Source organism: Tympanuchus pallidicinctus, unplaced genomic scaffold (genome assembly GCF_026119805.1).
Source record: "Tympanuchus pallidicinctus isolate F22 unplaced genomic scaffold, pur_lepc_1.0 scaffold19, whole genome shotgun sequence".
NCBI lineage: Eukaryota > Metazoa > Chordata > Aves > Galliformes > Phasianidae > Tympanuchus > Tympanuchus pallidicinctus.
This window is the reverse complement of record NW_026294710.1, coordinates 16,178,093-16,202,071: the sequence shown is the minus strand read 5'-3', so window position 1 is coordinate 16,202,071 and position 23,979 is coordinate 16,178,093. Positions and strand designations below refer to the sequence as shown.

The 23,979-nt window shown below is 48.4% G+C and overlaps 2 protein-coding genes and 1 pseudogene across 2 annotated transcripts; 1 reads left to right on the top strand and 2 right to left on the bottom strand.

Moving 5' to 3' along the window:
- Nucleotides 1-275: 275 nt before the first annotated feature.
- LOC128079690 (tubulin alpha-3 chain) lies at nt 276-6,847 on the top strand. Its single transcript, XM_052681129.1, has 4 exons — nt 276-398; nt 2,940-3,183; nt 4,238-4,386; nt 5,414-6,847. Exons 1-4 carry the CDS (start codon nt 396-398, stop codon nt 6,395-6,397), a joined length of 1,380 nt encoding a protein of 459 aa, XP_052537089.1. The 5' UTR covers nt 276-395; the 3' UTR covers nt 6,398-6,847.
- A 2,481-nt stretch (nt 6,848-9,328) lies between these two features.
- On the bottom strand, nt 9,329-12,495 carry LOC128079508 (tubulin alpha-3 chain-like; annotated as a pseudogene).
- Nucleotides 12,496-13,473: 978 nt separating this feature from the next.
- On the bottom strand, nt 13,474-20,725 carry UCN3 (urocortin 3). The gene is made up of 2 exons (XM_052681105.1): nt 20,519-20,725; nt 13,474-17,630 (listed from the first exon to the last, which is right to left on the bottom strand). Exon 2 carries the CDS (start codon nt 17,619-17,621, stop codon nt 17,160-17,162), a length of 462 nt encoding a protein of 153 aa, XP_052537065.1. The 5' UTR covers nt 17,622-17,630; nt 20,519-20,725; the 3' UTR covers nt 13,474-17,159.
- Nucleotides 20,726-23,979: the final 3,254 nt, after the last annotated feature.

The window sequence follows — 23,979 nt, the reverse complement described above, 5'->3', positions numbered from 1 at the left end:
GTGATGCCTTTGAGGTCTGGATCTCCATCACCCGAATCTGAGGTTGGAAATAGCTGACCCTTAAGGTCCCTTTCAGCCCAACCATCCTTTGATTCTATAATTTTGCTTTTTTAGTTTTATTTTTTCCAGTTGAGGCAGTTTAGAAAACAAAAACAACTCACGCTGCACTGTGCCCAAGGCAGTTTAATCACAGAAATCACACCGTCCAGACACTAACAGATCATTTATCCTTTGCTCTTTCTGGGAATGCACAGGAAAAGGATCTCTGCTCCTTTAAGCTAGCAGAAAGCTTCTTTATATTCAGGTGGAGTCAAGCCTTCCTGGGCTATAAAGTTGCAGGGAGAGGCAGGGTAGCAGCTGTTTTGCTTAGATCTTAGCAAGTCTCCAGTCTCATCATGGTAAGAGCATGCCTTACGTTTGTATTAGCCTAAACTTAAAATACTGACTGTTTGTTTTCCAAGTGTGCCGAGCTGAACAGCTTGCTTGCTCTTTTCTCTCGCCTTTCTCTCGTGGATGTTAATTCCAAGCAGCTTTGTTTAATTGCCAATTACCTTCTGGTTTATTGATTCAGTGTTTGCTCCTTATAAGGGAAAAGTGTGGGATGTGCAGTGCAGCTCTTTCGGTGGCCTCTTGCTGCTTTTTTCTGCTCTGAGTTTGCAGCTCCTGGGATGGGGTCTGTAGAGTTGTGACTGCCTCTTTAATGCAAGATGGGTTTTACTTTTTTTTTGAGGTGGGGGGGCACCAGTATATCTTGAGACACAAATATATGATATGCTAAAATTGAAAGTTTGACACTGTTGGCCCCGTTCCCGAATTGAACACTTTGTCTCTCACACTGCTGTAGGGAACTTGTACAACTTGCAGAGACCTTTAGGGTTTTTTCCTTAGGAGTGAGCTGCCATGTTGCCTTTGTCTTCTAGAAACCCTTCCGATTAGATATTAAATGAATGAAATCCCTCCTCCCCCTTTTATTTTCTTTTCTCTGTTTGAATCTTTGCTCTTAGGAGTTTGCAGCTGTAAAACTGAAGTGGACTGATATGGTTCCTTAAAAAAACAAACCTGAGACTCCAAACAGCACTGGCTGAAACTTTTAGTGAGGAATGACACAACTGTCACTTTGTGAATGCAAAAGGGCAAACTGTTGGAAAATCTGATGGTGTCCTTTTGCATGTTGCAAGTAGAAAACTTCAAAGTAGCACCCAGTGAGGCAGCTTTTGAAATTTTCCTTTCATCTGCTGACTTTTAGGACTCTGTCTTGGTTACAAAACAGTTAAAAATTTATGTGGGATTTCCAAAGGGAAAATCAGCTGGACAACAATAGGTTGCTTATAGCCAGAGTCTGTAAAATGCAATTTATCTGGATGCTAAAATTGGAAGTCTGGGATCTCAAAAAAAAAAAAAAAAACAACCTTCCAGCATATGGGAGTGGGGATTAAAAAAACCCAAACCTGCAGAATATGAGATGTCTTCCCGCCCCCCCTCACTCCCCCCCCCCCCATCCAATAGGCTTTCTTTCTTTCTTTCTTTCTTTTTTTTCCCCCCCCCTCTCTCCATTCCCTATGCTGAAAATGCCAGTGCCCCTTGAAGCAGGTGCTGGGACTGCAAGCTGGGAGAGGACAGAGAGCAGAGCAGCTGTCCCAGCGGTCCTGGTGACCCATGCAAAGTGTGGTGAGGAGCTATTGCAACCATCTTGCTGGGAGGGATGGGCAAATGGCAGCCAGCATTTCCCAAATAGTGCAAATATCAACTGAGAGAGGAAGGGCTTAAAAACAGCCCCCACGCCCAGCACCAGACCTGGATTAGATTGTTCTCCCAGCTGTGGGCAAAGGGTTTGCTGTCTCTCTGCAAAGAGGGTTCATCCAGTTGGTGTCCAACCTTATGGCAGTTGACCTGGATGCACGGTGGCCATCAGTCTTGCTTGACTGCTGGGAAATCTCTTGGCACATCCATGGAGACAAAGGGGGGAGAAGTTGCATTGCACCTGTCTCCTGATGACTCTTGCAGTGCTATGAGTAATGGGTCCCCAGGGCTGTCTAGCATTAGGGTAGTGCCTTTGAGGGCAGTCATGTCTGTGAGTGTGCATACACAAGGTGTCCTCTCCATCGACACCAGGAAAAACTGTTGGCCATTCCTGGGTGGGCTCACCAGCTCCCTTCAATGGGAACCCATCAACACCAGGAACGATGGCATTGCTGGCCATTCCTGGGTGAGCCTACCATGTCCCATCAATGGTAATCCTTGCGCTATGGGTGGCTACAACTGGGAGCTGAGATGTGAGCTGTTGTTGCTGCAGCAGCACTTTGATCTCGGGGTGGTGGAAACAGCAAAGATGCCAATTACTGAGGGGAGTGTACAACCATCAAAAGTATCTCAAAGATATCGATGCCTCCACTATCCTGGAGGTTGCTGGGATGCTCCTGGAGGATGACCTGGTTACATCAGGACTCTGAGCCTTTCCCCAGGTGCTGGCTTCCCTTTGTTTTTGCCTGGAGTGACTGCTGGTTTCCTCTGGCTTCGTTTCCTGGTGTGACTCCATGCTTGGCTTCTCCCTGCTTGTTGAAGAGCTCTTTAGCTCAAGGAGCCTGGAGCTGTTGTCCTTGGGTCCCCGTTGCCCTGGGACCCAGTGGATCCACTGCTCTGTAATGAAACCAGTTGAGCACTGAGCCAGCAGTGCTCAGCTTCTTCCTGCCTTGGCATGAAGCCCATCACCTCCTTCCTTCCTTCTCCCCTGGGCTGGGAGAGTCCTTCCTAGGGATGCTATGTGTCCAGCAGCCTACAGAACACAGTTTGATCCTTGCTCCAAGTCGTGGCAGTAGGCGGAAGCCACCTGTTTCCCTCATCATCTGCAGCAGCAAATGGCTCAAACAAGAACCACAGGGGCTAATGCTAGGCCACAGGATGTCTTAAAAATCACCTTAACAAACCATTTCCCCTTGCAGAGGGAGTGCATTTCCATCCACATCGGGCAGGCTGGCGTGCAGATGGGCAATGCCTGTTGGGAGCTGTATTGCCTTGAGCATGGGATCCAGGCTGATGGGACCATTCCTGGCTCCAAGCTGGTGAAACCTGTGGAGCCGCAGTCTGAGCAAGTGGATTCTTCTTTTGAGACCTTCTTCTGTGAGACAGCGTCTGGGAAGCATGTGCCTCGGGCAGTGTTCATAGACTTGGAGCCCACTGTCATTGGTAATAATGGGTCGAGTAGGCATTGTGGCACCATAAAATGTGAATCTTGGGCAGGGATTGCATTTCCAAATGGACCGGGAAGTAACAAACCCATTACTCCTCATATGCTGACTTGTCTTCACCTGGAATAAGTTGCCCAGAGATCTGATGGGTGTCTTGTCATTCAAGATCAGGCTGGTGCAGGTTCTGAGCAACCTGATCTAGCTGTAGATGTCCCTGTTCATTGCAGAGGAGTTGCATTAGATGGCCTTTAATGGTCTCCCCCAACTCAAACAATTGTATGAATCTCTCTTTTTAAGAGACCTGCATCTTAATTCTCAGCGGATATAGAGAGGTGTGGGTTTGTCAATCTCGTAGCTGTGGGCTGAATTGCACTATCCTATGACTTATTTGGCACGTCTGGTTTTAAGACTGCCTCTGAAGCTTCTTTGAGCGGATGGGTGTTCTAAATTTCATGCTTCTGTATATTTTGCTGCAGCAGCATTTCAGCTTCCCTTTCATCCCCAGCTCTGTTAGTGATCTCAGAGGGTTTGATTCAATTTGGTATTTTGATTTAATTCAGAATACCTTCCTAGACAAATTCTTATTTCTCTAGAACCTGGTGGAAATGACCTGGTGGAAATTGCATCCACTTTAGATTGCACACCCAACCTGCCTCTGCCTTCTAGGCTTCTCCTGTAGGTGAATGTGTCTGCTCTTATCTTAACATTTAAGATGTGACTCATTATTTTATTTAATGGAAGGAATGTAGACTTTGTTTTGGTTCCACTTAATTTTAGGCACCCAATCAAGGCACTAAATTGGGAACCAAGTCACTGAGCCAACAGAATATGAAATGTATCCAGCATTTTGACTGAGTGGGTCTAAATAACCTCTGGGGGTGTCTCACAACCTCATTGACTGAATGGAGCCTGGAGAAATTACTCCTAATGCCTGTCTCCATTAGATGCCTGAAGCTGGGAGGGATGGATCTTGCATGAATATGTTTTGTTGTACTACACTGATGTCCAGAACCTGTAACTGTGCTGCTCTCCATGACTGCTTCTCCCTATAGATGAGATCCGAACTGGCACCTATCACGGACTCTTCCACCCAGAGCAGCTCATCAGTGGCAAGGAGGATGCTGCCAACAACTATGCCCGTGGCCACTACACCATTGGGAAGGAGATTATAGACACTGTCCTCAGCAGAATTCGCAAAATGGTAAGAGGAGAAGAGCCTTTCTCTTAAAACAGCACATCATGGTCAATGCCGTTTAGACTTTGGAGTAATAGACTTAGTTAAAGGGCTTTTTTTCTTCTGAGCTCAAGAGTTGCTGATGGCTGGATTAGGTTACCATAGTGATCTTTCCAAACTTAATGATTCTATGGTCTTGTGAACGAGATTCAATAAAGTGAGGGGCCATCTGATCATGTATGCCTACAATTAACACTGCACATGATACGTGTATTGGGGGCTGGAATGAGAAAACATTAGGTGTAAGAGAGAAAAGAGAAGGACTTCTGACCAGAGGGATTGTAAGATTGCAGAGATTAATTCCAAATGGACAATTGGTAGCCAGGCTGGGAAGACCTAACTCCATGTTTGATAAATGTGAAGTTTCTAACACTGCACTTGGATGCTAAATTGTTTTTAAGATCTCTTCTAGGGGTCCAGGACACACAGGCTACTTCCTTTTTCCTCTCAGATGCTTAGATGTACATCGAGCATTGATGCACTGATGTACAATTGAGTAACTTGGTCAGTTACCATTTGATAACGTGGAAATTCTGCATCTACTTAAAGATGTAGAGCAGGTTGTAGTAGAATGAAAAAATGAGTGAATTCACTCTAGGGATTGAAAGTACTCTAGATGGAACTTGGTTTTCATAGAATCATTGAAGTTGGAAAAGATTACTAAGATCATCTAGTCCAATCATTGAGCCATCACAACCATGCGTGACAAACCATGTCCCTCAGTGTGATATACACCCTCTTCCTGAAAACCAACAAGTGTGGTGACTCCACCACTTCCCTGGACAACCTGTTCCCCTTCCTGACCACTCTTACTGAAAAGAATTTTTTCCTAATGTCTAACAAGAACCTCCCTCGGCAAAACTTAAGGCCACTGCTTACATTTACTGTTGTTTAGCTAATTATCTTCTGGTGAGAAGGTGCTCCAGGTAGAATTTATTGCTGTGTTATTTGGAATAATCCTTAAGAGAGGTAAATATGCATTGTTCCACTGTAGGCTGACCAGTGCAGCGGCCTCCAGGGGTTCCTGGTCTTCCACAGCTTTGGGGGAGGCACAGGCTCGGGGTTCACCTCCCTCCTCATGGAGCGGCTCTCTGTAGAGTACAGCAAGAAGTCCAAGCTGGAGTTCTCTGTGTACCCGGCACCACAGGTCTCCACGGCAGTGGTGGAGCCCTACAACTCCATCCTCACCACTCACACCACTCTGGAGCACTCGGACTGCTCCTTCATGGTGGACAACGAGGCCATCTATGACATCTGCAACCGCAACCTGGACATCGAGCGGCCCACCTACACCAACCTCAACAGGCTCATTGGGCAGATCGTCTCCTCCGTTACCGCCTCTTTGAGATTTAATGGTGCCTTGAACGTTGACCTGATTGAATTCCAGACCAACCTGGTGCCCTACCCACGGATACACTTCCCCCTCACCACCTATGCACCCATCATCTCGGCAGAGAAAGCCTACCACGAGCAGCTGTCGGTGCCAGAGATCACCAACGCTTGCTTTGAGTTCTCCAACCAGATGGTGAAATGTGACCCACGGCGTGGCAAGTACATGGCGTGCTGCCTGCTGTACCGCGGTGACGTGGTGCCCAAGGACGTGAACGCGGCCATTGCGGCCATCAAAACCCGCCGCTCCATCCAGTTTGTGGACTGGTGCCCCACCGGCTTCAAGGTGGGCATCAACTATCAGCCCCCAACGGTGGTGCCTGGTGGGGACCTGGCCAAGGTGCAGCGGGCTGTGTGCATGCTGAGCAACACCACGGCCATCGCCGAGGCCTGGGCACGCCTGGACCACAAGTTTGACCTGATGTATGCCAAGCGAGCCTTTGTGCACTGGTACGTGGGTGAAGGCATGGAGGAGGGTGAGTTCTCAGAGGCCAGGGAGGACCTGGCTGCCCTGGAGAAGGATTATGAGGAGGTTGGAAGGGACTCAGCAGATGGAGAAGAAGATGAGGCTGATGAGGATGAGTACTAACAAACTTCTGTCTGTTCTTCTTGAAGTCAAACCTCAGATGAAATATAAACTCTCTGTCATCAGGCTAAACTGGTCTTGAGTGCCTGGAGGTGCCAAAGGATTGTCCTGAACCTCAGTGCTACTGTTTGACATATTATGCCTTTTTTGCTTGCGTAGTCTATGTGCTCATAGTGCACTTCTGTAGCATGGGTGTCTTGAGCTTTATCACACTGCTGTTTATCAATGAGTGAAGCTGAATAGGTGCCTGGCTCAGTGTTGGGGATGCGTCCTGCCTGGGCAGAGGACCCTGCTTGCTAGCCCAGGGAAACGTTGCAAGCTGCCTGCTTTGGTTGACATGGCAAACTCTTGCTCTGGCTTTTACTGCAAAAAAGCACCTTTTAATTAAAATGTACCAGTACACTTCTATGCAACTGTCCTTTGTATTTGAATAAAGATGTTCTATCACTCTGAGTTTTCTGGATTTAATGGATACTTTGTATGGGGAAGTCATTAGTGTGGGGATGTTGTCTTTAGGGAAATGGCCAATGGTCTGAGTATTTTGAATATTACTGATTGTAGTTATTGCTATGGGAAGTGTCCTATGTCCTGCAGAGCTTGCCTGGTTGAAGCTGGATGCTGCTTTTATCATCTTAGAGAAAGTGTATGTCTGGGACAAGGCACAAAAACTCCAATTGGACCACTGTCCAGTGGTGCCCATGTAAAGGGTACCATTCTGGTGGGGTTTTGCTACATTCCCATCTTTGGTGCAGCTTGCTGGGAACCTGAACAAGTCCTCCTTGGGGCTATGGTGTCACTGGGGCATTCCATTAGCCTGATGGTGTGAGCATGAAACCAACCTCATATGGCTGAGGTCAGAGTTTGCCCTGGGACTTCAGGTTCTGGTGACTCAGGAGAAAAGGCAATGAAGCATCCCATTGATAAGACATGAAGGAAGAGTGTTTATAAACATCTGAGAGGTGAGAATGGCTTTCTCCATGCTGAACTGTGTTTCTAAGTGCCCTGTTCATGGTGGGCTATGTCAGTACCATTGGACTGAAGCTTCTGTACTCAAATCACCATTGTGAGATTTACCAAGCTAAAAAAGTTACTAGGACTGTTGGAAATGATGGTCCTCATGGGGACATGGATGAGTTGAGAGTTGAACTGGGTGATCTTAGTGATCTTTTCCAACCTTAATGGTTCTATGAAGCAACCAGATCCTACCATATCTAAGTTGGCTTCTGGTCCATCTCCAGCTCTTGTGTGGCAACAGATCCACAAAGCTGGTCAATCCAATGAACTCTATGCTCACAGGTAAACGTGTTGAGGTTTCCAAACTTGGTCTCAAGGGCTGCCACCTTTTCCTAATGGCTCCACTGTCTATAAGCAGCAGGGTTTGAATCTGCTGGTTAAATTCCACCCCCAAAAAAACTCAACAAAACCAATGACATTGGTGTGGACTTGGTTGAAGATCCCTCCTGCCTGGAGCTATGAGCCAGGGAAGGCGCACAGTCACACTCTTGCACCTAAGAAAGCAATCAGCTCAACGCCAGGGCTGATGTCATTGAAAAGGTTATTAATGAAGTCAACTATTGGGCACATCCATTAGCATGGCCCTGCTCCAGCCATCCCATGAACACATTGAGGGAGGGAAGGATTTTCCTTGCAGGGTAACAGTACTGTGACTTTTGGTGAAGTAGTGTCCTTTGTTGATGATTGTAGGAGGCACTCTGTCCCCTCCACAAGCAATGTATCCTCGCTCCCAAGAGCAATGCACTTTGTTGTGCAGTGTCTCTTTTATTTTCCCTATTTGTGTACTGAGATAGCAGAGCTGGTCATAAAATAAAAAATAAGAGTCCTTTGGAATGCAATACACTGAGCCCTCAGGTCTGGGATTACCAGTACGTGGCTCCAGCCCATTTGTTAACTAATAAGGATAGATAGTGGGGTTGGGGGTCAGGTTTGTTCCTCAGTGTCCTACAGCAGAGAGTACACAGAGCTCCACCAACTCCTCCCTCGACTGACAGCCAGACTTCTCCTCCATCCCTGGTGCAGGGAAGAGCCATACATCAGTTCTTTGCAGCCATGGCACTGCCAACCCAAGCAGCTTTGCTCCCCCAGACTGAGGGCAGCTAGAGGTGAGACAGCCCCTAGGAGCTCCTTTACTTGTTGACCTTGGGACACTACCATTCCTTTGAGCCCAGCTGTGTAATGGCAAGCTGAGGCAGGTTTTAATAAGAACTCTCCCCATCATCTCAGGTTGTTTAAGCTTTCCTCCAGTGCAACCCAGAGCCAGCACTGTCAGCCCTTCAATTACAGCCTGACTACAGATCCAGCTTCCCCACTGCATCACAGCCAGTTCTTTTTCTCAAATCACTTACTGGGAGGAGACTCCCAGTGGTGTCATAACCTGCTCCAGACCAGAGATCAAGTTAAAAATCAATTTTTCCAACTAATTAGGTGCTTGCAGAGATTCTTGTGTAGTGCAAGGTGGGCAACTCTCACCCAGCTTCTTGATTTAATGCCTGGAATGAGCTAGACACAGGTCAGACACCCCCAGAGATGTCTGACAGACAGCAGAGTATTTCAATTCTCATCTCCAGACTCCAATTAGACTTCCAGGCAAGCCCAGCGCTGGCAGCCAGACATGAATTGCTTTAACAGGGCTCTGCATGATGGTGGGGGACTAGAGAAACCCGATCCCAGCCCCTGCTGCACCTCAGAGGGGAGAGCAGCCTGGAGCAGCAGAGCCAGCTGCATTTTGCAACAGGGAGAAAGCAGAGCCCAAGTGGGGTCGCCAGCTCAAGGTGCATTTTAGCAGGGCACTTGGCAAATCCATCCCAGCAGTTACAAGTGCAAAAACCCCATGGGTAGGGCTGCAGAAGCAAAGGCAACAGAGCGCACCCCCACCCCAACAATGAGCAAAATTCAGTGGTACTTCAATAAGAGAATTCTTTTTTTTGCTGGTCACTATTTATTTAAGCAAATTCATGCATAACAAAGAGTTGTTTTTGGCTAATCTGTGGAGTTCCCCAGTCACAATGCCTTAAATCCAGCCCCTAACTCCCTTCCAGCTCCTATAGGACAAAGGAAAAAAAACTATTCACAACCCAAGCTGCCTTCCCATAGGTGGAGTTATTCCTCAGACTCTCCCCCATCTGCTGAGTCCCTTCCAACCTCCTCATAATCCTTCTCCAGGGCAGCCAGGTCCTCCCTGGCCTCTGAGAACTCACCCTCCTCCATGCCTTCACCCACGTACCAGTGCACAAAGGCTCGCTTGGCATACATCAGGTCAAACTTGTGGTCCAGGCGTGCCCAGGCCTCGGCGATGGCCGTGGTGTTGCTCAGCATGCACACAGCCCGCTGCACCTTGGCCAGGTCCCCACCAGGCACCACCGTTGGGGGCTGATAGTTGATGCCCACCTTGAAGCCGGTGGGGCACCAGTCCACAAACTGGATGGAGCGGCGGGTTTTGATGGCCGCAATGGCCGCGTTCACGTCCTTGGGCACCACGTCACCGCGGTACAGCAGGCATCACGCCATGTACTTGCCACGCCGTGGGTCACATTTCACCATCTGGTTGGAGAACTCAAAGCAAGCATGCATAGGTGGTGAGGGGGAAGTGTATCCGTGGGTAGGGCACCAGGTTGGTCTGGAATTCAATCAGGTCAACGTTCAAGGCACCATTAAATCTCAAAGAGGCGGTAACGGAGGAGACGATCTGCCCAATGAGCCTGTTGAGGTTGGTGTAGGTGGGCCGCTCGATGTCCAGGTTGCGGTTGCAGATGTCATAGATGGCCTCGTTGTCCACCATGAAGGAGCAGTCCGAGTGCTCCAGGGTGGTGTGAGTGGTGAGGATGGAGTTGTAGGGCTCCACCACTGCCGTGGAGACCTGTGGTGCCGGGTACACAGAGAACTCCAGCTTGGACTTCTTGCTGTACTCTACAGAGAGCCGCTCCATGAGGAGGGAGGTGAACCCCGAGCCTGTGCCTCCCCCAAAGCTGTGGAAGACCAGGAACCCCTGGAGGCCGCTGCACTGGTCAGCCTGTAGCACCAGAAAGTGCCAGGACAATCAAGTTACTGGGGCTTCATCGGACTTAAGCTAGAAGTAGTGCATTCAACCATGAAATTTGTGGCCCTAAGTTTCACTTCTGCTTTTACCCACCTTCTACTTCTAATAGTGAAAATGTTAAATACAACAAATTATCTTTTTTTCTTAGTAGAGAGAGAGGCCTGGCCATGGCATTGTAGGGCAGGTAGAGATTCATAACATCAGCAGTCAATAGGACCAGGAGAAATTTGAAGGTCACTATGAGATTCTACCCAAATCAAGCATGCTTCAGAGTTATCACAGCACTTCTGAAGTTCTGCAGCAGGAAGACTTCTCAGGGAAGAAGAGGCATAAAGAGAAAACACCAGCCAGAAGGTGACCTGTGACATTGGTTGGAATGAGTTCTTGGTGGATCTTCTGCCCCTTGTTTCCCAAGAAGGGCAACACACACCAGTGTGCATCTCATCACGTCACTCCAGGTCACAGTGGCAGGGTCAGTCTGATAAAGATCCATCCACACCATCACCTCTTGATGGTCAGGGCAACAGCAACCACTGTCTAGTGCAGAGGATTTCCCCATAGTGTTATTACCATTTTACGAGCTCTATCAACAACTGGGTCTATGATCTCCTTCCCAGTGGTGTAGCGGCCCTGAGCGTAGTTGTTGGCAGCATCTTCTTTGCCACTGATGAGTTGCTCTGGGTGGAGGAGCGTGCGGTAGGTCCCGGTCCTGATCTCATCTGGAAGAAATTGAGATATCATGATTGTCACTAGCATTGTCTGCCACATTACTTGCTCTAGTTTAGATGCGGTTCCATGCTGAAACTAGTAACCTCACTAGGAGTTTAGGTGGCCAACACCACTCTTCAGGTCAGCAGGAGTCACCCCAACAAGAGGTTTGGGGGACCTTCAGCAACTTACCAATGACAGCAACAAACATTGCTCTAGGCACATGCTTCCCTGAGCCTGTCTCACTGAAGAAAGTCCCAAAGGAAGAGTCTGTTTGCCCTGAGGATGCCATGGAGGACATGATGCCATCTGACTGAATCTCATGCTCCAGGCAATACAGTTCCCAACAGGAATTGCCCATCTGGACACCAGCCTGGCCAATGTGGATGGAAAGACACTCCCTCTGCACTTGGATGGCAGAGGGAAGAAAGTTATGAGTATGCACTAAGGAAGTCTAAAGGAGCCATTTCTTTTTGTATTTGTGGGCCATACAGCCCACAACCTACATAAAGAGGAACCTTATCCCAGCTTAGTGGCAGCCAGAAGACTTTCTCCATAGCAGGCACTAAAGAAATACTGATCTAGCAGGAACTATGCATTCACCCTTCAGGGAGTTGTTGTAGTCTCTCGCTAAGACAGATGCCTACTAGTAGGTCCTTCTGCATCTCAGCACTGTCATTATATTGCACAATGATTCTGTTCCCAGGAACAGGCCACAAAGCTGATAACCTACAGCAATACTGCAGTCAAACTGCTCATGATTTTTCTTTTCTCTGCTGTGAGGCAGAAGGCAAGGTGCCACCACAGCCTCCCCCTATGCTCTCACAGCCCAACTGATCTTGGGCAGCAGTACAAAGACACCCCTCCACTGCACAGATAAGTTAAGTTTGGAAAAGATCTCTTGATGAAGAAATGATGGGAGAGGTCCCTTTCACTGTTAGGACCAGTTATTGACTTGCAGAACAGTTTCTCAACCTAATTTAGATTAAGTATAGGATAAATCTTCTGGAGATAGCTAGAATGGATCCAAGGAAGGATGAGTAAGGACTGATAGCTCATCTCTCTACAAGAGTCATCCCATGAAGCAACTGCTTATGGCTTGAGCTATATGGAGAAGGGCTCATGCACAGGATGTAGCTAAGGTGCTGAACTCTTTGACAGAGGAAGCTTCTGGGAGGAATGTGACGAAAACACCCAACACAACAAGCACCAAGCTTTCAGTTACAAGAAGACTAGAGATACTCAAAGAGTATTAATAGAGAAAAGTCTTGTCTTCAGCCAAAAAGGCCCTGAGCTAGAATATATTTAAGATAGATATGATAGGAAAGTTCATACCCATCTTAAATATCTTGATCTACAGCTTCCCTGAAGTTTGGTTTGCCTTTACTACCTGCTTTGAGTTATGGTCTGGGTAGGATTTGTGGCTGGAGAACCAGCATAACTGTAACACCCACTGCAGGGCCAACACATGGATGCAGGAACTGTCTCCTCAAGGAGAGACCTTCACCCCCCCACCCCACTCCTGATCTGTCCCAGCCCTACAGCAGCACCAGAGGGACATCCATCTTCATCTTAATATCACCATCAACACAACCTCCAAGTTATCCTCATAATAAGGTAGAGGAAGGTATGAAAACATCAGCAGGCAAGTCTTCCCAGGGCTAAGGGCCCATCACCGGAAACCTCTTTCCAAGGCTTCCACATTCTTTATACCCCACAGCCACTTTCCTTCAATGAAATCCCAAAGTCAAGGGGGAAGCACGTTCCCCCAGCAAGAAGGAAGACACCCCAGCTCCTACCCCCTGCACAGCTGTTGAAAAACAAACCCAAGCACCACAACTACTCACTATGACTCCAAACCACCAAGGCTCCTCAACAAAAATCACAGCACCTAACTTGGAACATACCTGACTGCTCTCCTGGGGACTCTTCTATAGGGAGGTAGAGCCAGGCTTGCACTTAGAGGGCTCCCTCCTGACTCATTCCCTCTCCTCTTGCACCTGTGGGCAAAGTGTTCAGGTGTTTCTTTTCAGGAAGTGAATGTGGGGCAATGATGTACTCTGTAGGACTTGCACCTGCAGTCTTGGAGAGTCTTTGGTCTTTTAAATTTTCATTTCTGGTGGGAAATAGGACTGTTATGTGCCTCAGTATCCCTCCTTTAAAATATGGATAAGAATTATGGTATAGCAAAAATTGATCAGAAATGCTAAGGCTATTGTGGAACTGATGGATGTCCTGGAGGACCTGAAACAGCTGTGGGGAGAGGTGATGATACACACTATAACACCAGGACTGAGAAGCACCAATGAGACCATCACACTGCAAATGGAAAATGCTTTTATTTTCTATACAGCATACACCAAAGCAAGAAACTCATTGACTTGGGACGTTCCAGAGGCTAGTAACACAAGTTTTAAAATGTGAAGTACACCAAAGTGTGGGGACTGACTCTATGAAGGCTACTAAACCTTATTGTATGGTCCCCCGAACATAGTTTGGTCAACCCAACTGTGGGGTTACCTACTGTAGGGAATCTGCTTTAGCAGGGGGTTGAACTCAATGACCTTTAGAGGTCCCTTCTAAACCCTGTAGTACTGTGATTTTGTGAGCCCCCATCTCACCACCCTTTCTGGGTGCACCCCTGGGTGTTGGGGCCTGTGAAAGGGGGAGAGTAGAAAATGAGGTGTGATGGGGAGGCTAAGCAGCTCTGTGTCTCCCAAAAAACTCTGTTTTTCCTCAAAGAGTGGCCAGGATGTGGCACTGGCAGCAAGGGAAGAGGACAGGTTCTTGAAGTTGTAGGTACTTGGTAAGAGTGAGGGAGTTTCTCATCCTTCTCAAGAGAGAGGGGTTGACTTTTGCACCTGATGTGCTCCATGCCCATGTCACCAGATGTGATGCAGGGGATCCATGTGGGCTGCTGGGGTTGGCTCTATCCCTGGTCACAGCCCCTCCTGGCCCAGCTCAAAATAGCACAGGACATCCCAGTGGCAGGATAGGGCATAGAGGAGTGGAACAGAACAACTCATGTGTGGGATGGCGCATTGCAAGTGCACGGTAGGGCATACAAAGAGGAGGAGAGGTCAAGCTGGACCAAAATGGGACATCTCAAAGGTAGGATAGGACATCTCAGAACAAGATGAGACATCTCAGGGGCAGGGAAGGAAACGCCGGTGGTGGCTTCTGATGTATCGCTATAGAAGGTCCCTACGCCCCTGGTGTTCTGTGTTTCTGGTACTTTATCTTCTGGATAAATGGGATACATGGGATACACCTTTTGTGGTCACAGCTGGAAATCAGCTTGTTTTTTTCCCCAGCCAAGACCTCATAGATGTGAACATGGGCACCTTCCCATACAGCAGGAGGGTATTTTTGGCCAGATACTCGATGCTCATTACATTATACTGCCTGAATTCCTTCCTCAGCCAGATGGGCATGGGGGTTCCGGGAAGGGATTCAGGACCTACTGTCCTTGGGGAATTGCCAAAATCCCTGCAATATCTCTGGTTTGCATTTATATGATAAAGGAGCATTGGCATGTGGAGGAGGAGGAGGGTGAGGGGCATCCTGGAGGCCAGGGGATGCCTGGGGGAAAGGATTATGTAGAGGCTGAAAGGGAGCCAACAGTAAAAACACAAGGATATGATGGTCAGAGTAGACCCACACTTGACTGCACAGCAAAGTGCAATCAATACCTTTTGAATGCAATACCTGAAATTGTGTTCCATCCCTGCACAAAGTGTGGCAGGAAAGACTGAATCCTCACCCAGCTTTTAGGAAACCGCTGTCTGAAAGTCAGTGCTGTCCTTCCTAAGCCTTGGCTCCAGTTGCTGCCAGAACCAGGTGGTGGCTGATGGAGATTTCAGCGCTCCTATTTCTATCCCACTTCCTTGGGAAATCCGGCTCCTCTGACCTTCGCCTCCCTCTTGGCCCCTCTGACCAGCCTCCAGCCTCGCTTGGCAGAGGCTAAGAAGGAGGATTAATTTTGGAAAGATTTGTCCAAACCGGTGCTGGCTGTGGGTGAGTCCCCCACAGGGATGCAGCTGAAGAGGGAGGATCTCTGCTTTCCCCATCACTTGCCGTCAGCTGCTATCTGCTGTCCCTGGCTCAGCTTTTGAGCTTGTAGTCATGGTCTGGTGCTGGCATACACGTGTAGACACCCGTAGACAACCCTATGCTTTGGAAAGACAGCCTGGACAGCCTTGGGACATCTCTGGCCAAACCTACAAAGGGACAAGAGCATATCTGACCTTGCTTTGTCCAGTGAGATGTGTGTGAGCGTCTCTTGATTTTCCAGCTGTAAAATGGGCACAACCACTGTGTAGCACTGAACAGCTCAATATACTCGTGGGGGATGGACGTGTAGGTTGCTGGGCTGTAAAATGCATAAAGCTATGTAGATTTTAATGTAAAGATCTGTATAGACCAATGCTATAGAATAAGCTCACCGGTCCATCCTCAGCTCCAGGGTGCAGGCAGGTGGGGGTCACTGCACAGAGATGCTGTGGGCACGTTGGTGTGTTTTCTGTTGGAAATGTGTGTTAGGAGGGGAAGATGCTGGAGGATTGGTATATTTATTTGATTTTTGCTTTTTGGTCAACTTCCAGTTCTAAGGCCCTGGGCTGGGGGTCAGCTAGGAGCCTTGGCTGCCCAGCCGTGGTCTCTCTGGGCATGAATTCAGCTGTCTTGCCTCCAGCTATGTCCTTGCAAATGGCTTGTGGATCTATCTGCCAACCCTTCAACCAAAGACCTGTCCTCCGTAATATCCCACCTGGTGCTCCCTGTGGCTATGACACGGATGGGATTGGTGGGAACTGTTTTGCTGCTCTTGGTAAATTTCTTCTGTAGGAAGAGGGCCAAATTTCTCTCCATCTCCCAGTTTCCTCTCCACGTGCTGGTATGGAGGTCAGGAGAGGGTTTCATCTTGGAACTGGGCTGTGAGGTGAAGAGAGAAGGGGATTGAGAGGAAGGGATATATAGCCCAAAGTAAAGCGGGTGCTTGATGATCTCTGGCTTGATGGAGAGTGGGTGAAGGGTATCAGGGTGAGCAGGGATGTTTTGGCCAGGAATATACCTTGAAAATGAAGCCCTTGGATCTGCATGGATGGTGGGGATGTGGATGGGGGTAGACTGGACAACACGGACAGCCCTGCAGGTGGGTCTGGAGTGGCTGGTTAGTGATCCATGACTTTTGGGGTCCAAACTCACCTTAAGCTGTGAGAGAGAGGCAAAGCCATGCTGCATTCTGTGGTTGCTTATAAATGATCATTTGGATGAAAGGTGATGGTTTCTTGGATGAAGGTTTTGGCAGGGAAAAGAGTAGTTGCAAAATAACCTGAAATCTAGCATTCCCAGTAGGAGAAATTGTGAAATCTCTCTGGAGATCATAGTCAGAGAATCATTTGAGTTGGAAGGGACCCTTAAATGTCATCTAGTCCAATTCCCCGGCAATGAACAGGGACATCTGCAGCTGGATCAGGTTGCTCAGAATCCTCTCTAGCCTGACCTTGAATGTCTGCAGGTATGGGGCATGATCCTCTTACCAATCAAGGTTTTCCCTTCCCAATATAGTTGTGACTGTGTATGGGGACAATCGTGTTTGGAGACTTGAGTGAGAGCGTGACCAGGGCTGTTGTAGGAAAGGGAGCTTTTACAAAGGCTATGGACCTGAATGAGCAGCTGCTGGAGGTGATGGGAGAACCAAGCATTGGAAACTCAACAGATTGTAGCTTTAATAGGGACCTTTCCAAAACAACATGTCCCCCTGCCCTGCTGAGGACATCACCCTCTTCCCCACACATGGAAATGTCCAGGAGAAGGAATAGGGGAGATTGGGAAGGAAAGGAGGAGGAAGAAGAGATATGAAAGTTAGGTAGCTCTATGGGTCAAAAATATACAACACTGATATCATACACGGCTGTCAGTCCTCTCCAACCAGCAGGTTGGGGCCAGGTGTTGGCCCCGTGTGGCCATCCCTGCTCCAAGTCAACCCCTGCCCCGCGAGCATCACTTCCGCCGCCCAATTTGGGCCATGAGGTGTGCATTGGCAGCAGCCTTCGCCCGCAAGTTTTTGGCTTTGGCGATGTTGAAGAGGATATTCATGATGTTGGTGGGGACGTCGAGGGACAGGGTGACCTTGGTGCGGCGGTCGCTTTTGGCACGGTTTTGGTAGGTCTTCCCCTTCACCTGCGCCTGGGAGGTGTATTTGTAATGGCCTTCCCCTGGGAATGTCCTTTTCCCTCTCTCTTCCTCTGCCTCCTCCTCCTCCTCGGATGTTTCCTCTGCTGGATGGTAGTCATAGCCACGCTTGTCCAAGACGGTGTTTTCCTCTGGGAGGCTCTTCTGGGCCTCGGTGATGGCCGCGTTGAGGCAGCTGAAAATGGAGGCAGCGTTGTAGAGGCGGAAGGCCCTGCTGGTTTCTGTGGCACAGAGGAGGGCGAGGAGGAGCAAAAGCTTGGCGTGGGGCATGATGGTGGCCTGCCCAGTGGAGAGAGCGAGAGGAGGGCAGAGATGGGTGTCAGCTTCCCAGCAGGCATGGGGCAGAGTACCACCATCCCTTCATCATCTCCTGTCCCAGACTCATGGATTCAACTCCCAGATCCCAAAAACACAGAATCATTTGGGTTGGAAGGGATCTTTAAGATCACCTAGTTCCAACTCCCTTGCTATAGGCAAAGACACTTTCCACTAGACCAGGTTGCTCAGAACCCCATCCAGCCTGGATTCACCTGGGTTCACCTCCCATGTTTCACAGTCTTGACTTCACCTCCCAGATCCCAAAGACTTGTGTTCACCTCCTGTGTCCCACAGTCCTGAGTTCATCTCCCTCATCCCACTTTCCTGGGTTCACCTCCTACTTTCCAAGATCTTGGGTTCACCTCCCACATCTTGAAGTCCTGTGTTCACCTCCCACACCCCAAAGCCTTGGACTTGCCTCCCATATCCTACACTCTTGGGTTCACCTCTCACGTCCCAAAGTCCAGAACTCAAAGTCATGGGTTTATCTCCCATGTAAAAAAATCATGAGTTAATCTAACAAGTCACCCCCAAGGTTCCATCTAACATTTAGGGCAAGTGGGAATGAATTACTTTAGGACATCTTCCTCTAAAGTTCAATCTCCAAACCCCGGGTTTGGGGGTACTGGGTAGGATGGCCAAAGTGTTTTGCAAAATTGAAGCCCCTATGGAAGATTTGGCCTTCTCACTGTTGACATCATGGCACAGTAACATCACTCACTACTTGAAATACAATCATTTTAATGTCCCAAAATCTTGGTTTAAAAAAACTTGAAAATTTTTGAGATAATCTCAATACTGCAAAACTTTCCCATCTTCAAGTCCATATATGCACCCATCTGCTCAGCTAAAGGTCTACAAAGAATTTCCAGGCTGGGATTCTTTCACCTTATCGACAACGGTACAACCAGCCCCCCAGCCAGCCCCGATGTCACCCTGACCCTGAAAGCACCTGGAGGTGGACTGCCATTCCCAATCTTCTGGCCCCATCTTGTGGCAAGAGCATCTCATGGCAAGCTCTGGCCAGCAGGACAAGTCAGTCACAAGGATGCAACAGCATCTCTTGGGGGTCTTCTGGGTGAGTGGGTGTCCTCCAAAATTCAACCAGCCCCCTTATCCCATGAACCGTCATCACGAATCTGCTCTTCAGTCAATCTGTGAAATTGATGTCACTTTAACTGTCCTTTGCTGTCCCTTGGGAGGAGCAGATCAGGGCAGGTTCATCCCCTTAACTCTGCCCTTTGCTGTCCCTTGGGAGGAGCAGATCAGGGCAGGTTCATCCCCTTAACTCTGCCCTTTCTTTCCCTGGCAAAGGGAGATCAGGGCAGGTTTATATCTTAAATCTGCCTTTTTGCTGTCCCTTGTGGAAGGGGTTAAGTGTGGATTTATCCCCTTTATCCAGAGAAAAGAAGGGTGTGAAACATCTGTGTTATGACCCAGGTAGCATTATCAAAACTGCTACTGCAGGACGGTGAGCAAAACCCTTCCCAGGCACACAACCCCCACATGAATGTGATTTGGGACCCAAAGTTCTTCTTCCTTCAGCCCCAAATCAGACATTGAGATCCTGGGGTTCAGGTTTTGCTTACAAATCCTATCAAGGTGAGTATCTATTCTTCCACCCCAAAGCAGATGTCTTTTTTGCTCCAGATGATGCGGCCATCCCAGCAAACTCCTAGCAGAACGGAGGGGCTCAGGGCATGAATTTGGAAACTGCCATCCTTCCTCTACCCTTTCCTGCTACCTTACACATCCCCAGGCTGCTATTGGAATGGCAGGAATAGCTCTGAAAATGCTCACAGAGACAGTGAGGCTGCTGGCAGTGAACTGCGCTGATATGAGAAGCTGCTGCTGAGCATCTCCCTGTCCTCTTCACCTCTCCCTGGTATTTCTCAGCTATTTGAAATGGGCGGTTTGGCTCCCCAGCTGGAAAAAAACCTCTCTGGGGACCATGGCTGAGCAAAGAGAAAGGCAGGACAGAAATCAAAGCGAAGCAGTAAGGAAATGAAGCATCCTGACGAACAAATCTGATTTCTAGCTTGTTATTATTAATTATTATTTTTGCGTGGGGGCTTTTCTCCCCTGCCAGAAAGTTTCGTTTTGTTTTGTTTTTAATAACTGGAAATGGGTCATCCCTTCCTAAGATCAGGAAGAAGAAGAAAAATTGCAGCAAATCTGAGAAAGTCGGAGTGAAATCTGCCGCTGCCAGAGGGTGACCCATGAGTGGGAATTGCAGGGACCCCGTGAGCAGTTTCCAGGCATTATTATGGGATGGTGCCCATCGATGGACAACTCTACCTCTTGGATTTAAAAGAGAAAAGTGAATCGCTGCAGCACGGCAGCTCCGGCAGAGTGGGGACAGAGCTGTATCATCCACAGCAGAGGTATAGCATAAATCTGTTTTTTTTTTCCCCAGCAGAAATGTAAGTCTGGAATAAAATAATACTGCAAATGAGACTTGCAGACTTTTAAACTCTTTCTGTCTGATGTTGCCTCCACTTCCCCAGTGAACCTCTCCTGGGTATGCTGATTCCCAGGGCTTCAAACCCATGCTGACCCGGTGAGGATAAGGCTATGCCCTCGTCTCTCCATCCCTTTACCCACAGCAGTGATTTATATTCCCACTTTCTGATTTCCCAACATTTCCATACCCTTTTCCTGCCTGATCTCCCTCCAAAAATTGCTATAATAACCCCAAATCTATTTATTCTGGAGAGAGTCTTACTACTTTTCCCTATCCCATTTTTATTTTCTCTTGCAGAAAGACGTGGAACCTGATCTCCCGAGCACTGAAATATTTCAAGTTTGTGCAAACGAAGCTGGTTAATAAATGAAATCCAGGCACTCACCTGGCAGTCCTCGGTGCTGGGATGGGAAGGGGCTGCTGCGTGCGGCTCTCACTCCGAGCAGAGAGACATCAGCGCCTTCCCCTCAACTTCTGCACCCTCTCTTTTCTTTTATTGTTATTAAGAGGGCTGTGATATTTTTTCTCTCTATGGAAACGCTTTTCCCCTCCCTCGTGTATATATAAAAATGAGCGATCACGGGGTTTGAGTCGTAACTCCAGACGTGGAGCCTTCGTTTGGGCATGATTGCATTAAAATGAAATCAGAAGGAGCTGGCGACGTCACGGGGCTGCAGTGCCTCTCCCCATTCAGAAAGTAAAAAAATAAAAAGGGGGGGGGGGGAGAAAAAGACCTCTGAACCCGACAACCAGGTGACGCTCACCCAAAAACAGGGCTGTCGTCAGTGCTGGGGCTTTGTAGGGTCCCACAGACACGTTTCTTCCACTCTTCTTGCATTCAGTGCAAGGATATTTTAAATGCAAAGAATTGCTGTGGCCCCTAAGGATGCCCGTTTAGGTTTTCAGCAGCGTTATCCCAGTCATTTATTTTCAAAGTGTGGAGCTGGTGCATCTTCTTGGCTGGGTTTTGCCCACAAGCCCTGTCCACAGTCCCTCAGACTCCCTAAACACACTGAGATCCAGCAGAACAAATTCAGATTGCTCCATGGCTGCAACCAAGAAGAAAACCTCAGTCCATTGCCCCAGGACTCCTGGTGTAGTCAGTCTGTAGTCCCAGCACTGCTCTAATCCTGGTGTAGTCTTGGTGCTAAAGAGAGAGTGAGATTGGAGGTCTTCCCCAAGTTCTTTACTGTGAAAGTGGTGAGGTGTTGGAAAAGGCTGCCCAGAGAGGTTGTGGATGCCCTGTCCATCCCTGCAGGTGTACAAGGTCAGGTTGGCTGGGCCCTGGGCAGCCTGGTCTGGTATTAAATGTGGAGGTTGGTGGCCCTGCCTGTGGTAGAGGGTTGGAGCTTCACGATCCTTGAGGTCCCTTCCAACCGGGCCATTCTGTGATTCCTGTTGGAAATGAGGACTGTTCCATGTGGTGCTGGTATGATAGACCTCAAAAAATCATGTTTCTGGGAAGGGATTCCTCCAAAACTCACCACAGATTGGATGGGCTGCAGGCTCCTGAATGGCTTTAAAGCCCGTTATCATTAATTGTCATTGTCTGGGAAAAGAACAAATCCAACTGAACTTGGGGAAAGCCCTCTGAGTCCCCTGCTAAAAGTCTTGTCTGCCACAAATGACTCTGAGTGGGCTCTGAGTGAGGATGGGGAGATGCTCTCACCCCTGGACCACACGCCTGCAGTGGTCACAGGTGCTCCTTGGAGAAATAAAGCTGTGGATCTTCTTGGATGAAGATCTTTGGGCTTTTCACCAGGCCCTTGAAGTTTCCCTTGAAGCTGAAATGTAACAACTGTCAACAGCAAGAGCTCCCCATTGCCTTCTGTCCCAGGTTGAGCATTTTCCCCTTAACCGCCTCCAGCTGTTGGCTGAGACACGTTGGCACCCACTGCTGCAGCAATCCATTCCTCTTTTCATCCTAGGCTTCTAACTTCCCATTTCCATTTCCCCTCCATCACTAAGACCTGGAAGACAGTTTTTTAATCCAAATCCTTGGAGCCAGTGGTCGTCACCGGCAACCAACCTGCCTGCAGATGCTAGTGCAAGGACCTGAGTGAAAAACTCCATTGGAGGGACTCCTTCCTACCAAAGAGAAAGGGAAACCACCACCTGGCCCACGATTCTCACTCTCCAGAAAACATTTCCAACCAAATTTGTTGCAGAGGGATGAACTTCCTCTAAGGACTGCAGGATCTCTGAGCTATTGAAATCCTTCGTCTCATCCTTTGTGAAAACAGTGATGGATGAGAGCTATTTCCATCTCATCCCTCATGGTGGAGCTCCATTAAAAATGATTTCCCTTTACTCTCATTGCAGACGTGGGAGTGCTGAATCTTAGCAACCTTTGGCTTCCTTGGGTTGTGTCCTCAACCTTGGTAAGGTGAGGAGGGCTGGGTCAGCCCCATTACCTGATGTATTATTTATCATTGGGGGACTGGTCCAACTCCTAAGTTTTGTGCCTAGAGTGAGTGGCGAGGGCTTGGCTAGGATTTATATCCTTGTGCTTCCTTGGAGACATGTTTAGCATCTTCTTGATCCCTGAGGACTGTACATAGCGGCAGTGGTCCTTGCAAAAAGCTCAGGAGACCCTTGGATCCTGTTGGGCTCAGACCACTGACAACTCTATGTGCGTCAGAGTGGGTTAGGGATGATCCACCCACTTTCTTCCCCTGATTTTTTGGGGCTGAGGTTGGAAGAAGGGGGTTGAACTTGCAAATCCGTGTGGGATGGGGACTCTTAGTGTCAAGTTGGATGATGAGTGCTTCATGAATGGTGTGTGGGTCCCTCTGTTCCCCTGCCTATCAGAAGGAGATGTCACCATCCCATGTCTCACTACAGCAGAGGGGAACCACTGAAAGTCTCTTGGGGGGGCATTTTGCATTTAACAGTCTGGAGATCAATGGAGGAACTCCTTCTTCTAGTGTGAGGTGTGGGTCTGGCATCCCATGGGCTCAAAGGTGGAGAAGAACTGCTAACCCCAAAATCAAAGCCTGTTGCACCTCTCTGACACAAGGATCTCAAGGCTCTGATCATCTCCAGGAGTTTCAGACCTTCAGGTCAAGATGGAAACCCTGCCATTGCCAGAACTTTGTAACCTGGGGTACATAGGGAAGGGGTTATAGGATAGGGAGCAGTATGATGTTAAATTAGATTACCTGACCCATCTTAAAACTCACTTTCATCCAGAGGTGGTGGGGCCTTAAATTCATTTCAGTGCATCACTAAAGTGAATTAAACTCTATGAAACTGCAGCTGCTTTCACAACAGTGATTGGTGCTCCACCTTTTCAATTGGTCTGTCCCTTGTGAAGGGGTGCATGTCCTTCCACACTAATGTTTTCTTGGGGCTGGATGTGTGATGAGAACATATCAGCATGCAGTTTTTATCCATTGCAATCACTTCAGGTTGTGCCCAAGGGTCGTGCCCATGCTCCAAATTGTTAGGCATGTGGTGATCAGCTCTTCTTGGTTGGTGGCAATGGTGACATGTTGAGGGAAAGGCTGCCTCCATGCCAGGAGGTCTTGTAGGACCCTGAGGAGGTGTTTGGCAGTACCATCTCTCATTTGAGCTCTTTGACGTCTGCAGCTTTGCATGGGAGGGTGACAAGCAAGAGTCCATCAGGGTTGAGCACATCTCTGTTTGGGGAAATGTGATGGCAGCAGTTTCCGAAGATCAAAAAGCAAGGAAGGAGTTAATGGTTAATAAACTGCTTTCTCTCAGGTTAGAGATGATTTGTCCCCATGACTATAAAGTTGTTGGGTGAAAAGCAATCAAAGCCACACTGAAGACGCGCTACATTGGAAGGAAATGGGGTATACACATGGGTCTTGTTCAAAAGTC